Below are 15984 nucleotides of genomic sequence, written 5' to 3' on the forward strand. Positions count from 1 at the left end.
AGGGAAGAGCCGAAGCCAGCAGGGCTGGGAATGTTAGTTTGCAAATGAGCAGGGTGGGCACCGGTAAACCCTACCAAGCAACAGTAGCAGAGTGTTTGCTGAACTCCACGCTCCAAGCAGAGTGCAGAGTGGCAAAACTCTGTGGACTCTGCCGGCAGAGCAGAGTTTACCGCCCACCCCTAGATTCAACCATAACAATAGTTTTTAACTTGGTGTATCTAAACAGCTGATCAAGAAACTTCAGGTTGTGCAAAATGCTGCAGTTCAGCTTGTAATTAAACTTCCTTGATGGACTCCTATTTCTAAGTGGTTAAGGAAATATTATTGGCTTTCGTGGAAAAGCGGATTTTGTTTAAATCACTAAACATAGTATTTAGAGCAATACACACGACTAGTCCTACATTGCTTTCAGAATGGTTCACATAATACATCCCTTCCAGAGATATGCTAATGCCATGCTTCAATTCCCAATTTCCGGTTGAAGATTAGAGGAGGCAGATCTTTCTCTGTGCTTGAGCTCCCTCTTTTTTTTTTTAGATAAGTTGAAAATGACACAAAATTTAGAAAGCTCCTTAAGACCTGGCTCTTTCCTCAGCCATAGTGTGATCTTTTTCGTGGTGAATGTTAAATGGTACTGGAAATTGTGGATTCAGCCTAAAGATGCCACTTTGGGGGTGATTGTTGTGCTTTACAAATTACTACTTCATTTATTAATCTCATTGGTAACCTTCATGGCATTAACTCTGTACTGCTTATTTGGAAGGTGTGTAATAAAAACTCTTTAACTTTCCATTGGTCTGGAACTCAGTTACTGAGTGGACCCACTACTTATTGAACAGTTATTACTCTGCTGAATTTTAGGTAAGGGGAGGCACCTTAAAACGGGGATACATTGCCTCATGAAATTGAGGTTTAACACTATCTACGATCCAATAAACTGTGGGAGAAAGGAATAAGATAAGTTTTGAGGTGTCCCTATTTCGGATTATGGTTTTGCTCCCACACACGAGATACAGGTTCTGCAGATGTGATGTTCCAAGTGGCACACAGCGCATGGACCAGGGCGCGAAATGACAAGAATTGCCCTCAAGGAATAATACACTGGTTGACTAGTTTGCTGAAAGGCATTAAGGCACCATCTTTGAAAAAAGTCACACAATGTCTTCAGCCCACCACCCCTTTAGTGCCAAGGCTGACAGTGATCCCAGGTGCACAGAAAGCCCAGCAGGGGGATTGCAGAAGTGTAAGGGAAAGCAGAGGCAGTGACGCATATACCCCCGACAGCATCACGCACATAGGAGGCGAGAAGTGGCAGGCACCCTAGTCTGTGTGGGGTCAAACAAGTGCAGCAAGTGCCCCAGCCGCCAAGGAAGGAGGGTGAGTCAGTATCATCCAAGTGGTATTCCGCAAACCATCGGCTCATACACTTTGGCTGAGATGCCAAATAGGAGTGCTCTTAATCTGGGGGCATGGAGACCACCCCTTACTGTGAGTAGATGCAGTTTAGACTCCACGGCGGTCTTCAAGCCAGATAAGATAACTTAGCACTACATTCAGTGAATGGAAGAAGGATGCCAGTAGCACATGGGGAAGATTAGCGAAATAGCAAAGCAGGTGTCGGAGGATAATAATTTTAGAAAAGACTATTCTACCTGCTACCGAATGTGGAAGGGTATGCTTAAAAGTTCTGACTACAAATTCCTTCTACTGCCCTACCAAGGCTGCCATTCAGGAGGGCCTCCTCTTCATGGTATACCTGGATCCCCAAGTATCAAAACATCATTGGCTTCCATGTCAAAGATTCCACGTTCAAAGCACATTCCTCTATATTCTGATGTAGGGGGATAGATAGAACGTTTTCGAGTTAATGCAAGGACCGGTGATCTTGGCGAAGGCAGCAAGAGAGGTAGGAATGTTGGCATGCTCCACCCTGATAACCCGAGTATATAGCATTATGTCATTTGCGTAAATAGAGACCACATGAATCCAGTCCACAAGCGGTATCTCCCATCTTGTCTCACCCCACAAAGGCGAAGAGCCACTAGCTCCATTGTCAGTGCGAATACAAGAGGGGACAGTCGGCATCCCTGTCCATGCCCTTATATATTTGTAGGGCGGCCCAGATTAATCTGCTTGTCCACACTCGTACCATTGGTACATCACACAAGATCTGAATCTTGTTGACCATGCAACCATCCAGCCAATAGTGATCCAGTAAGTGGAAAAGTTACGTCCAATTCAGAGAACTGAAGGCCTTCCTTAAGTCCAGAACAATACAGGCGGCCTGGGGTGAAGGTCCTGGGGCTGCCTTCAGTATCTTGAATAGCCTGTGGATATATAAGGATGTATTCATGGCCAGCACAAAACCATTTTGGTTGGGTGCACAAGTCACAGAATCAGAGAGAGCAAACGCTCTTCTAGAATCTTTCTAAGAACTTTGTATTCAGTATTGAGTACCATCAATGGTCAGTACGAGGAGAGAGCTGATGTATCCAAACCGGATTTGAAATAAGCATAGCCTCTCAAAGGGAAGATGGAAGGTAGCCTCTGTCACAGCCACACTACATAAATGCTCCAGGCAGGGCAAGAGAAGTTCGGGGCAAGTCTGATAGATTTCGATCAGGAGACCGACTAGCCCCAGGGTTTTGTTAGGAGCCAATGATCGAATTGCATCCTTAATTTCCTCAATCGATATAGGGAGATCAAGTTCCCAGCGTTGATCCGGTGTGATGTGGGACAGAGGGGGATCCTGAAGGATAGCTGTAATAGCTGCTTTGGAGGCAGTTGGGTTCGGGCCCGTCTGGAAAGGAGACACCCATCCTGCCTGATAAGCCTTGTGAGGTGAGCGCTAGGTTAATCCGCATTAGCATGGGTTTTTGCAGCATGCATGGCATAGTTGACACAGGTGACCCGATCTATCAAAGTGGCGTGGTCGGCCTGCCCAGTTTGCCAACTGGCATCATTTCAGAGTACCTGAGCCTCCAGGTGAAGCAGGGAATCTTAGCTATTTATCAACTCCCTCTTAAGCACCCTACAAGCTCCAACAATGGCACTGATCAAGATGCCCCTAAATTTTACCTTGAAGGTGTCCAATTTATTAGCTTGAGTTGTAGCTGTAGAGTCATTAAGCCAAGATCTGGTTGCCAAAGGCAGTGTGGAATGCCTGATCTTCTGATAGGGAGGGCTGAAGTTTCCAGGTAGTCACAGGAGAGCGAGGAGCTCCCCAGCTGATACCTACAAGCAGCGGGCTGTGATTTGACACAGTCCAGCCCAAACAATTGTCGACCTGTGTAAACAAAGAACTAGGGGAGCATAAGCATACTATCCTATCCAGTCTCACATATAATTATGCAGCGAGGAATAAAAGGTAGATAGGCATACCCCCGAGTGGAGTCGAAGCCAATTGGCCTTTAAGGACCAACTCTGGAGCCAGTGTGCGAGGCGTTTAGTGTGCTGCATGGTCGGCGCTTGAGAAAGGGGGGAATGATCGGTCCTGTACTGTGTCCAACACACAGTTAAAGTTGTCCCCAATTATCCAGGGCACACAAGTCCAATGAGTCATGGCCTCAGAAAAATGATTAAAGAAGGAGGTCTGATCAGAATTGGGAACATATATACTACCAATCACTATGGTTGGCCATCCAGGGTGACTTCGCCCAGAACATATCTGCGCCTCAGGAAAACGCTGAGTAATTAGTGGAAAAAACGTGTCCGCGCCAATGCCTTTGGAGCGAACAGATCACAGGCTCAGCAATATGGGACTCGTGTAAGAGTGCAATGTGTGTCCCTCTGCACCTCAGATAATAGAACACTGCTTTGTGCTTGTAGGCTATTTACATGCCTCTGACATTTCATGTGAAGAAATTATAATAAATGGCATTTGCGCAGTGTGAGGGATGTGAGGTTATGTTGTAGCATTGGGGGGAAAGGAAACACGCTATAGAGAGTAAGGAATGCCCAACGCAATCAGTAATAAAGGGAAGTGCCAACAACAGCCTGCAAGGAAGTGGAAGATATGAAAATAGGTAAAAGTATGAAGGGTAGGGGGCAAACGGACCTCTGTCAAAACCCAGACTGATAAATAGACAACACTCTATGGGGTAGTAGCTAGCCAAGATGGGAAATTAGGGACTGTTGTAAGCCTGTCTACCTTACTGACAGGGAGGAAGAGCCTAAAGAAGTGCATTGGTATAGTGGAAGTAGTTCTGCAAGGGCGGGTACTTTGAAAGGGAAATTGCAGCCGAGGCCTGACAGGCCAGTGGCAGGGCATCCACAGCAGCTGCTCCAGCCAATTTGCAAGAGATGCAAGTGATTGGAGAGTGCGGTTGGGCCCCAGGAGGGCGTAGGAAAGTGTAGGTGTGTGGAAGGGCAATGGGGAGAAAAAATGGAGGGAGGAGAAGAGGGAAATGCAAGATTCTGTATGCTCTTTCTATGGAAAAGAAGGGGGACAACTTGTTCGGTGGCATAAATCTTTTAGATAATGTTGGACCCGGCCTCGTAACATGGCTCTACTGGTCCCCACACCACCTAACCTGGTGCCGGCAGCCCCAATCCCCCCGGCCTAACCGATCCTTTCCACCAGAACACACGCACCCGACCCGGACATCCTCGTCCATGGCCTCTCTCCCTTCGGCCACCCCGGGTCCGCGTGCCCACTTCGTGCACCAAGATGGCCGCCCGGCCCCAGCGCGACCTGGGCCTAGAGGCGCCACTCCGGCTGGAGGACATCACGCTTCCAGGGGATGAGAGAGGGAGGAGCAGTTTCTATCGCACCTCTGAACTCCCCTGGGACGATGGGTTTCGATCGGCCCTCCGGCCTCCCTGAGGGCTGGCTCCACGCCTGCTGGGTGTCTGGGACTCCTCCCCGACCCGGCCCTGAAAAGATCACAAGACAATGGCAGGAAACCCCGACAAGCGACCCCCAGGTGACAAGACCCCTGCCTGCACAGACTCCGGACATCAAAGAGGGGTCGACCTATAACAAGGGGTGCTCTGGGGCTGTCCGGCAGATTCGACGCTGGAACAACGAGAGCCTGCTGACGCGGTCGCGGCTCCTGGAACTTAGACCACCTGAGCCCTGCTGAGTGACTCGCGGCTCCCTGAAGATCGTAAGACCTCCGAACTGTACCTGAGCCCTGCTGAGTGACTCGCGGCTCCCTGAAGATCGTAAGACCTCCGAACTGTACCTGAGCCCTGCTGAGTGACTCGCGGCTCCCCGAAGATCGTAAGACCTCCGAACTTGTACCTGAGCCCTGCTGAGTGACTCGCGGCTCCCTGAAGATCGTAAGACCTCTGAACTTGTACCTGAGCCCGCTGAGTGACTCGCGGCTTCCACAGACTCCACCGGTCCCGCCGGACCACACGACAACCAGCCTACCCCCCAGCTCGAGGATTGTGAGCTGTGCGCCGGGTACGTCCTTGCCTTGAACCTTTTGCCAGAGACTGTCCCGCTACCCCCTATCCTTTCCGAGACTCATTGAGCCCGTGCTCTCCTTGTACATATTTGCAGTGCTAACCTGTTTGATAAAGATTGGTTCCTAAGAACGCACGGTGTAGTGTTTCTGCGTCGTGTGGTGCCAGAAGTACGATCCTCGATACGAGATTTCTCCTCCTGAGGAGTCTCCCGCCAGTGCCCGGCTACGATACTTTGAGGGTGGGTCTCAGGGTAGTCAGGACCCCCTTTCCGGGCTCCTCTGAGGTCGCCGTCTAACAGATAAGTCTCCAGGTAAGTCACAGCGCCTGGACCCTCCACACTCTCTGCCAGGTCTACGATGCGTATATTATTCCTGCGGGACCTGCCATCCAATTCCTCAATCCACCCCTCAAGGTAACACAACCGATCCAGTATGTCCATAACCTGTCACCGCACCTCTGCTGACTGCAGCAGAATCTCCGTAATGGGCACTTTTGTCTGAGAGCTTTCTGTGATCATCCCAAAGCAACCCTAGATCCACAGCATCGATCTTGTGCTCCGACAACGTCCGGGAGTGTCCAATGTTGGCTAATTTAGAGTCCAACTTTCCCAATCTGTCCATTACTATAGGCAGAAGGGGCAGCAGTGCATTCGCTGGATCCAGGTTTCTGGGACGCTGTAGTAGAACAAGGCTTGCCCACCACAATAAGGATGGTTGGCTGGTCAGCCCCAACAGGAGCACGAGGATAGAGCGACTCAGCTGTGCACAGGCCCATTTGGAGATGCAGCATGGTGTCCAGTCACTTATGCAGCACAAGCAGCCTGGCCGCCAAGGTGAATCCTACAGAGTCTAGTCTGAGGAGGGCCTAGTAGATTGGGAGGGCCCCTAGAAAGGCATCGCAAGTCCAGCATGGCTTACTACAGGGGAGGCTGTCCCAGGGAACCACTTTGAGGCAAGCCTCGGACGGCTACCAGGACACCCCAGCACCAAACCGCCAAGCATTCAATGGCAAGCTCCTTGTGTTTGCTATACAAATTCCCAGTAACTTATCCAGGAAGGGATGGCAGGGCACTTGTGGGGAGAAAATTGTGGGGCACAGGAGTAGGGTCAAGGGAATCAGCAAACATAAACCAAGTCCTCCAAATGATTCCCCTCAGAGTCACACCAGTCTCCAGGTGCCCCAGAGATGAAATATGGAGGGGCATGAAAGGGTTATAGTGTCTGCAGCCTGTGCTCGGGACCCACTCAGTAATCCCACAAAAAGCTGCCCTGGTGCCCCGCGCTCCATTCACCGTGAGTTTAAGTATGTGGATTTTCAGGGTGTCAGCATATGCATACTCAGAAAAAAAGACACACTGCTAGTAGAGGTCGGAATGGCCTTTTTGTGTTTATTTTAGACACTTGCTAAAAAATACAAGCATTGGCAGATCCAATAGGTCTTTTTTCTTTAATGCACAAGATTGCAGAAATGTGATGCAAGGTGCAGTACTATAGGTCGTTACTAGAGATGTCTTGGATAAGAAACAAATGCTTGCTGTAGCTGGGGCAGTGTCTTAAGCGTTCCAAGATAATCCTTGCACCAGACATAAACTGCAGGCTTCATTGCCTTAACATGTTACTAGAGGTAGCATGGGCTTCTACTGCTGCCCCCTCAATCACAGGATGCCAGAAAATGATGAACGGATCAGTACATGTCTAGAGGGAGCAGAGCTGATGCCTCTCTTTCGCACCCAGAGCATCCCTTTTTCAATCTATGTACAGCTGAGGGGGGTGTATATTGGAATGCCCCCATTTGAACTCTAAATGCTTTGAAGAGTTAAAAAATTGTCATTATCGAGGGCCCAGAATCACAAATCCCCAGCATCACTCAGTTGAAAAGGGGACATGATGGGTGGAGTAGAGTGCACGATTCAATCCCCAGTATCTACAACCAAACGACATTTGTTTTGTTTTTTTTGCAGAAAGGGTATTTAACATGTATAGGGTGGTCATATGAATCCATGTCCCAGATACACTGTACACTCCTTTTCCAGTCCTGGCCTTCCAGTTGACCTGCTAGTGCAATCTGCAAGTTGTTGTCCTGTTAAAGTTAACCAATATGTGTTCTGTGAGAAAACACAAGGGGAATTCTACTTGGTATTAATTAAAAACAATAATTGGCAAAAACACAGGTCTGGCTTATAACTTTTAGTGTCTGGAAGCTTCCATCAATAAAATCACTCATCCGTGTGCCCATGCATTCACGCATGCCTCTATGTGTTAACTCATTTGCACTGATATACCCAAAGCTACACACACAACAGGCACTTACATTTATAAGCTGAACCTTTGGGTTTGCTGGCAGTCTGAAAGGGTTTTGAGAGCACTGTGAGTAGTGTGTGGCTGCTTGCTACTCTGTAAGGTGGTACTGGCAGTGTGTTAGTGTTAGTCTGTGATGGGTAGGAGCGTGCTGTCTGTGATGGGTGTGAGTGCTTAGGAAGTGTGAGACAGCTACTCTATGAGGCTATGAGAGTGATGTCTGTGATGGGTGTGAGTGCGTAGGTAGTGTGAGACTACTCCTCTATGAGGTTATGAGAGTGATGTCTGTGATGGGTGTGAGTGCTTAGGTAGTGTAAGACTACTACTCTATGAGGCTATGAGAGTGATGTCTCTGATGGGTGTGAGTGCTTAGGTAGTGTGAGACAGCTACTCTATGAGGCTATGAGAGTGATGTCTGTAGTACAAGACTGCTTCTTGGTCAGGGGGTGAAAGAGTGCTTATGGAAGAGTGTGACAACTAGTGTGAGAGTGCTTTCAGTTTTATGAGACTGCTCCTCTGCGACGGGTGTAAGAGTGCTGTCAATAGTACGAGCTGCTGGTCTGTGAGGTGAAAAGTGCTATGGTTGAGTGTGACAGCCAGTGTGTGAGTTGGGAGAGTGCTATGAGACTCCCATTCTGTGATGGGTGTGCTGATATGACGCCATTTCCACGGGATCCTCTCTGGTCCAGAGTGATTGGCCTACAAGATGAAGGGCGGAGAGAGAGATCCCTACAAGTCCCGGGGTCGGGTCTGTGAAAGGCTTCTTCCGGTGCCCAGGCATTGCCCCCTCGCCCTGGATGAATAAGTGCTGGTTCTACATCTGAAAAGGTACAGCTGTTCAGTTCCAACGCATGGCGACGCAGACCCTTTCTCCACAGGTAAGGCTCGCTGGTCCTCTGTCAGGGCTGAATGAGAAAGGGGGGCTATTAGGGGTGTGTGAGGGGTGGGCGCTACATAGTCCTCCTGCCCCCTGGCCTTAAGCTGCAGAAGGCCGAGATAAATAGACGGTGTGAGGTGAGCACTCACATGATCTCAATGTGACACTGTACAGCCAAGATGGCGTACAGTGCAGAAGAGTACCCCATGTGCTGTGCTTGTGCTGAACGCAATTCTGGCTGCATTCTTCATGCGGGGATGGCTGCTGGTGGGACATGTGCACCAACATGCAGCAGTCATGAGTCTAGTGCCATAAGTAATGCCACTCAGTATGTGTGCTAAGGACTACTTTTTCATGTGATCATCCGCGATATGATCTGGGCTGGGCTGATACAAAATGTGATGGGCAGCCCATCCAGCCATTGCATGAAAGGACCGGCGGACCGCAACCAAACAAACCAATGGCGGAAGAGCAATTTTCCAAGTGTTCTTTCAGATGCTTGATTGTATTATGGGGTGTGTGTTGCTTTGTGGTGTCTGATGTGTGCAGTGGTGACGTGAAGTCCTGCCAGGCAGCTAGATCCGTATGTAACGAGACCTATAAAACATCCTGCCTGTGATAAGTATTCTACATCGTCAAATGGAGGTGTCGAAACATGTTCCTTTCTTACCTTGGTCCCTGGGCTTTTCACAAATGAATCTATAGACGTCATCGCAGACGAAATCGTTCCATGTACCCCCAGGGAGGAGTCCTCCGCAGTCCTCCCCTGGGGTGTGTCCGTCGCCCCAGTTGTCCGGCTGTCCAGTCTTCCAGTTCCTTCGGAAACAAAATTAAGCCTTTATTTGAAAACCTGGCACACAACACCGGTGCTTTCCATAAACGACAACAGGAGAAACATGTGAAAAACAAGCACGTCACCAGAAACAAAAACAAAAAACGGAACAGAGCTATTTTTCCAATATGCAATTCTTCTCTGTTACTAACAACAGATGTGCTGTTGGGAATATAGGCCATCGCGCCAGAAATCTGACCGTTATTAAGAGCACTAATTCGAGCAAATTAGTATCCATCAATTGTGTTTTAGCTCTGTTTTTATTTGGTATATCTGATTTTAGCCTCTTCCTAGGAAATAGGAGCCCAGTGTTCACGAGTCGACAGAAGCTTGTGGTCTCTGACTGAAGATGAGCCATATTGTTAAGCAACTGGCCACCATCCAGGGGATGCTTTGCATTATGGGATTTGGTTTACAGTAGACGGCTGGAAAGGCTGGATCAAAAGGGCTCTTGCAAAGTTTATCTTAAGGTACAAAATAATGTCAAACTGAGAAGATGGAATGCAACTTAACCAACTATGCAAGTCGCAACATCTCCTACTTTTTAGGCCAAGGCCTACCATCCAGCGCAGCTGTCTGGTTAGCTAAAGACCTCTTGGGGACATTCGAAAAGCTTCCCTGGGATTGCAATCCTTCCATTGCTTACCATTGGCTTTGTGGTTTGTAACTCACACTTTCGTGCATTCTATTTGGTGGCTTTATTAGTTTGAAGCAGACCAGACAGTGCATCTTGGGGACATTCAGAAAGCTGACCTTGGAATGCATTCTGCCTCTTGCATACCATTGGCTTTGGGGTTTGTAACTCACATTTTCTAGCTTTCAATTTGCTGTCTTTATTTGCTGTAGGCTGCCCAGCTTGAGTTCGCCCCTTCCGTTGCCCAACTCTTGTTTACTGTATTCTTCCACTAACTCACTTTCTGTAAACAGCCTTTAAATCTTGTTCTTATCACATTTGCTGTCTATTCGAAAACAGAGGTCAAATTTCAAGCTCTCTCTTCTGAGGGATCTTGGTGTTCACTTTTCTTTCTCAAACTTCAAAGTGAGATAATTTATGGGACAATCCTGCTGAGTATCCATGTAAGAGGAGAGGGTGTAGAACTGTTTTTCCTAGCACACAAAAAGTGAACTGTGCTGATGTTTCAGAATATATCAGAATTAGTACAAATGAAGCACCTGTTTTTGTAATTCTGAAATGTGCTGGAAACAAATATTTGAATATAATCAAAACACATCAACACACTAAGAGATGACATTTGCACACATTATTGTTTGTGCGCAGTAAAACCGTATTTCGGTGCAAATATAATGGTTATTTTAATTGAAAATGTGTTGTCTGTAATGGCAGTATACTACCACACAATGCTTACTCCAGAATACGCCACTACACTACACTTCATTCTATGCACTTCCATCTATGCCACGTTACTCCATTCTACGACACTCTGGGGCATGCCACTCCAATCTACACCCCTCCACTCTAAGACACTCTACGGCACGCCACTACTCACTCCACGACATAACCCGCCCCTCAATTTTATGCCCCTCCACTCCACACTACTTACCCCACTCCATTGCACCCCACCCCACTCCACCCCAATGTATCTCAATCTACCCACACCACTTCACTTTGTAACAATCTACCCATCTACTCAACTTCAATCTATCCCTCTCCACGCCACCCTACCTACCCAGCTCCACTCCAATCTACTCCACCCCAATTGACCCACCCCACTCCAAACTACTGCAATCCACTCCACTACAATCCAATCTACCCCACTCCACTCTACCGCAACCTACATCATTCCACTCAATCTAACCCAATCAACGCCACCCCACCCCAATCTGCCCCACTCCACCTCAATCTACTGCCCTCCACTCAAATCTACCCCACTCCATTCCAAGTCTCTCTAATCTACCCCAATCCACCCCAGTCCAATCTACTCCAATCCAACCCAACCCACTCCACTCTACCCAACTGCATTCCAATCTACCCCACTCCACTCTACTCCACTCTATTGTACCCCAGTCCAATTTAACCCCCATTTCAATTTACCCCATTACACTCCAAACTCCACTGTAATCTATCCAACTCCTCACCACTCACTCTACCCCACTCCACTCCAATCTACCTCAATCTACCCCTCTCAAATCTACCAAATGTACCCCACTCCAATATACCACACTACTACAATCTACCACATTCCAATCCACCCAATCTATCCCACTCCACTCCAATCTACCACACTCCAATCCACCCAATCTTCCAAACTCCACTCTACCCCACTCCACCCCACTCCAATCTACGCTGCTCACTCCACCCTAATCTACCCTACTCAAGTCTACCCCACCCCAATATCCCCCTCTTCAATCTACTCCTATCTACCCCACTCCAATTTATTCTGCTCTACCCCAATCAACCTTACTCCATCTAACCCCACTGCAATATACCCCACCCCACTATACCCCTCCCCAACCTACCAAACCCCACTCTCACCCACTCCAATCTACCCCACACCACTCCAATCTACCTCAGTCCACTAAAATTTACCCCACTCCAAACTGACCCACTCCAATCATCCCTCTCCAATCTACCCCACTTCAATCTACCCCACTCTATTCCAATCTACCCTACTTTAATCCACCCAATCTACCCACTTCACTCCACCCCATCTACCCTTCTTCACTCCATTCTACCCCATTACACTCCACTCTTCCCCAGTCTATCTCAATCCACTCCAATCTTCACTCCACTCCAATCTACCCTACTCTACTCTATCCCAATCTACCCACTCCAACATATTCAATCTACCCCACTCAACCCCAATCTACCACACCCCATTCCATTCTACCCAATATACCACACTCTACTTCACTCCAATCTACCACATGCCACCTAAATCTACTCCAGTCAAGTCCAATTTAACGCACTCCATCCCAATCCAATATAGCCTACACCACCCACCCCACCCCAAACTACCCTTCTCCAATCTACTCAATTCAATCCTCCCCATTCCAACCTAAAACAATCTACTCCACTCCAATCTACCCCACCCCAACCCTAACCCAGTCCACTCCAATCTACTCCACTACAAAGTACCCCACTTCTATGTATCTCACTCTAGTCTACCCCACTTCACTTCAATCTACCCTACCAAAATCAACCCAAACTATCCCACTCCAATCTACTCCACTCCACTATAACACACTCCACCTTAATCTACCCCCGTCCACTGCAATCTACTCCTCTCCACTCTAATCTACCCCAGTACACTCCAATGTACCACAATCCCGGGCAATCCACTCTTCCCCAATCTACTCCACTCCAATCTATCCTACTATATTCCACTCCACTCTACCCTGATCTACCCCACTCCAATCTACCCCACTCTAATCTACCCCACTCCACTCTAATCTACCCCACTCCACTCTAATCTACCCCACTCCACTCTAATCTACTAGGTGGGGGAGTGGGTAGAGTGCATTGGGGTAGAATACTACCCCAATCCAATCTACCCCACTCCAATCTACTCCACTACACTCCAATGTACCTCTCTCTACCCCAATTTATCCCACCCCATCCCAATCTACCCCACATTACTCCAATCTACCTCACTTCCCCAATCTAGCCCACTCCAGTCTACCCCACTTCAAACTATCTCAATCTACCCCCACTCCATTCCATTCTATCCTACTATAATCCACCCAATCTAACCCACTCCACTCTACCCCACTCCGCTCCAATCTACCCGGCTCCACTCCAGTCTACCCCACTCTACTCCAATCTACCCCACTCCACTATATACCAATCTACCCTACTTCACACCAATCTACCACAATTTATCCCACTCCACTCCTTCCCAATCTACCCCGATCTATCCTACTCATATCTACCCCACCCCAATCTACTCCAGTTCAATCCAACCCACTCCAATCTACCACACTAATCTACCCAATTCCCCCACTACAATCTACCCCACTCGATTCTACCCCATGCTAACCCCCTGCCACTTTACACCAATCATCCCCACTTCACTGCACCCCAATTTATCTCATTCCGCTCTACCCACTTTACTCTGTATGCCACTGCACTGTACGACACTATACTCTACTCTGCAACATTCCACTCTATGCCATTGCACTCTACACCACTCTACACCATTGTGCTCTACATCACTGCACTCTAAGTCACTCTATTCTACTCTGCACCACAGTGCTGTATGCCACTGCTCTCTATGTCAATACACTCTATGACACACTACTCTTCAAGACTGCACTCTCTGACACTGAACTCTAGGCTGCTCTACCACTGCACTCTCGGTCACAGCACTATGTGCCACTGCACTCTACTCTGCACCACTCAACTCTACACCACTCTACTGCACTCTATTCCAATGTACTCCTGCCACCATAATCTACTCTGCACCGGATGTATGATGTTACAACGCGAGTGTTTACAACGCGTGCTGTTACATCGCATTCGTTACAACGAACGGATGTAACCACGCTATGCCATTACAACGCAAGTCTTTACCTCGACTTGCACTAGATGGCGTGCTAACATTAGAAAAGTGTAATTTACTATTCCAACTCCAGTCCACTTAACAGTAGGGAAGGTGTTGGGATAGTAAACTACACTATTTCTAATGTTAGCACGCCATCTAGCGCAAGTCGATGTAAAGACTTGCGTTGTAATGGCATAGCGTGGTTACATCGCGTTCGTTGTAACGAATGAGATGTAACGGCACGCGTTGTACTAACCGCGTTGTAAAGGTTGTTCCCCCTCTGCACCACTGCACTCCACGCCACTGCGCTGCACCCTACCCCACTCTACCCCAGCACTCTATCCTGCACCACTTCACTCTACTCTGAAACAATCTACTGTAAGCCACTACTCTTTATGCCACTGCACTCTGTGCCACTCCACTCTACGCCACTGCAATCTATGCTGCACCACTCCACTCTACACCACTCTACTCAACGCCACCCTATGTCACTACACTCTACACCCATGCACTCTACTCCACTTTATTCAAAACCAACGCACTCTTTGCTAAGCTACTCTACACCACTGTACTTTGCGTGACTTCACTCTAGTCCACTCTACGACACTTCACTCAGCATCACTCCACTTAGTGATGCTCGACTCCACTCCTACACCCGACTCCACTCTATGCCACTTTACAACACTACTCCACCCTATGAGGTTCAACACAACTCCCTCTATGCCACTTTACTCCACCCTCTTCTACGACACACTACTCCACTCCATTCTAAACCATTTCAGTCCACTCTACGCCACTTCACTTTATGACAATCTATGCCACTCCACTCTACAACACTCTACTCTACTGTATGCCATTCCACTCTAGTGCACTACTCTGTGCAACTCCACTCTATGACAATCTACTCCGCTCTAGTTTACAACATTCTACACCACTCCACTCTGCTCTACACAACCCCACGACACTCTATGCCTCTCCACAACACTCTACTAAACTCTACGCCCTTACACTCAACAACACTCTTCTCCCTCCACAACACTCTACATAACACCATGCCACTCCCTATCACTCCACTCTACTCCACGACACTCTACAACACTTCACTCTCCTTTATGCCACTAACCTTTAGCCATGCTCAACAGAAGCAACGCTGATGTACAAAATGGCTAAAACATATTGTCTTTGCCAATAGCTCTTGCTTAGGCGAGACCTATTGGCTTTGCCAATGCTTGTTCTCAACTTGACACCAAATTAGGAGAATCCCCTGTTCCTTACAAGCATGTTTTCTTTGCACATCATCACTATTCTACTTCTGTCGTACATTGCTATGTTATTAGTTAGGTTTGTCAATTCATTTCCATTTGGAACTGACAGGTTTCTGTAATTTGGCAAGTGCTGTTAGTGCATTCCAGATTATGGGACCACACAAGCAAACAGCCTTTTTTTTAAAAAATAGTTTCTGACAAATTAGGGGTCAAGAGCAGGACATGACATCAGGTAGCTGCTTGCAAAACAGCTAATTTAAGTTTAGTGGAAGTACATTTGTATGGCCTTACAAGGAGAGAAAATTTAAATTTGGAGGGCACAGTTTTTGAATGGCACTCGGACAGTAGACCAGATAGGCAAGGTATATTGGGTTATTTTGTGGGGTGGTAAAAATGGTGGTATAAGACTAGGAAGGTTAATGGTTTTAAAATACTTCCATACAACTACATTGCCCATTACAAAATACAGTTATTTGTCTTTCGCAAAACAATGAGTACTAAACTAAATTAAGTTCCCGAGCAACAAGCAAAATTATCTCATCAAAGAGTCAGTCCAAAGAGTATCAATCCAAAGTCTGTACTAGAATATTCTCCTTTATTTTCTGGTTGTCATCATGTTCAGTAGCCATAGACATTTTACCGATGGTTCATATCAACATATAGGCGTTACCGATGTAGCCATCATGTGTTTTGTCTTGGGTATATCGCCCATTGACTTCCTCAGGGCTACAATAACAACAATAGAGAAATATACACTCAGAAAACATTCAGTAATATTTATCCTAAGGTCGTTGTA

At 47.5% G+C, this 15984-nt stretch overlaps 1 protein-coding gene across 1 annotated transcript in view; it reads right to left on the reverse strand.

The window, feature by feature from the left end:
- Positions 1-15984, reverse strand: part of COLEC12 (collectin subfamily member 12) — a 517500-nt gene that overhangs the window by 19841 nt on the left and 481675 nt on the right. Inside the window, exon 9 of the mRNA XM_085605803.1 lies at positions 9260-9405. Coding sequence (XP_085461929.1) covers positions 9260-9405 — 146 coding nt within the window. The remainder of the gene's footprint in view (positions 1-9259; positions 9406-15984) is intronic.

Source organism: Triturus cristatus, chromosome 5_1, assembly GCF_964204655.1.
Source record: "Triturus cristatus chromosome 5_1, aTriCri1.1, whole genome shotgun sequence".
In the NCBI taxonomy this organism is placed as follows: Eukaryota; Metazoa; Chordata; class Amphibia; order Caudata; family Salamandridae; genus Triturus; species Triturus cristatus.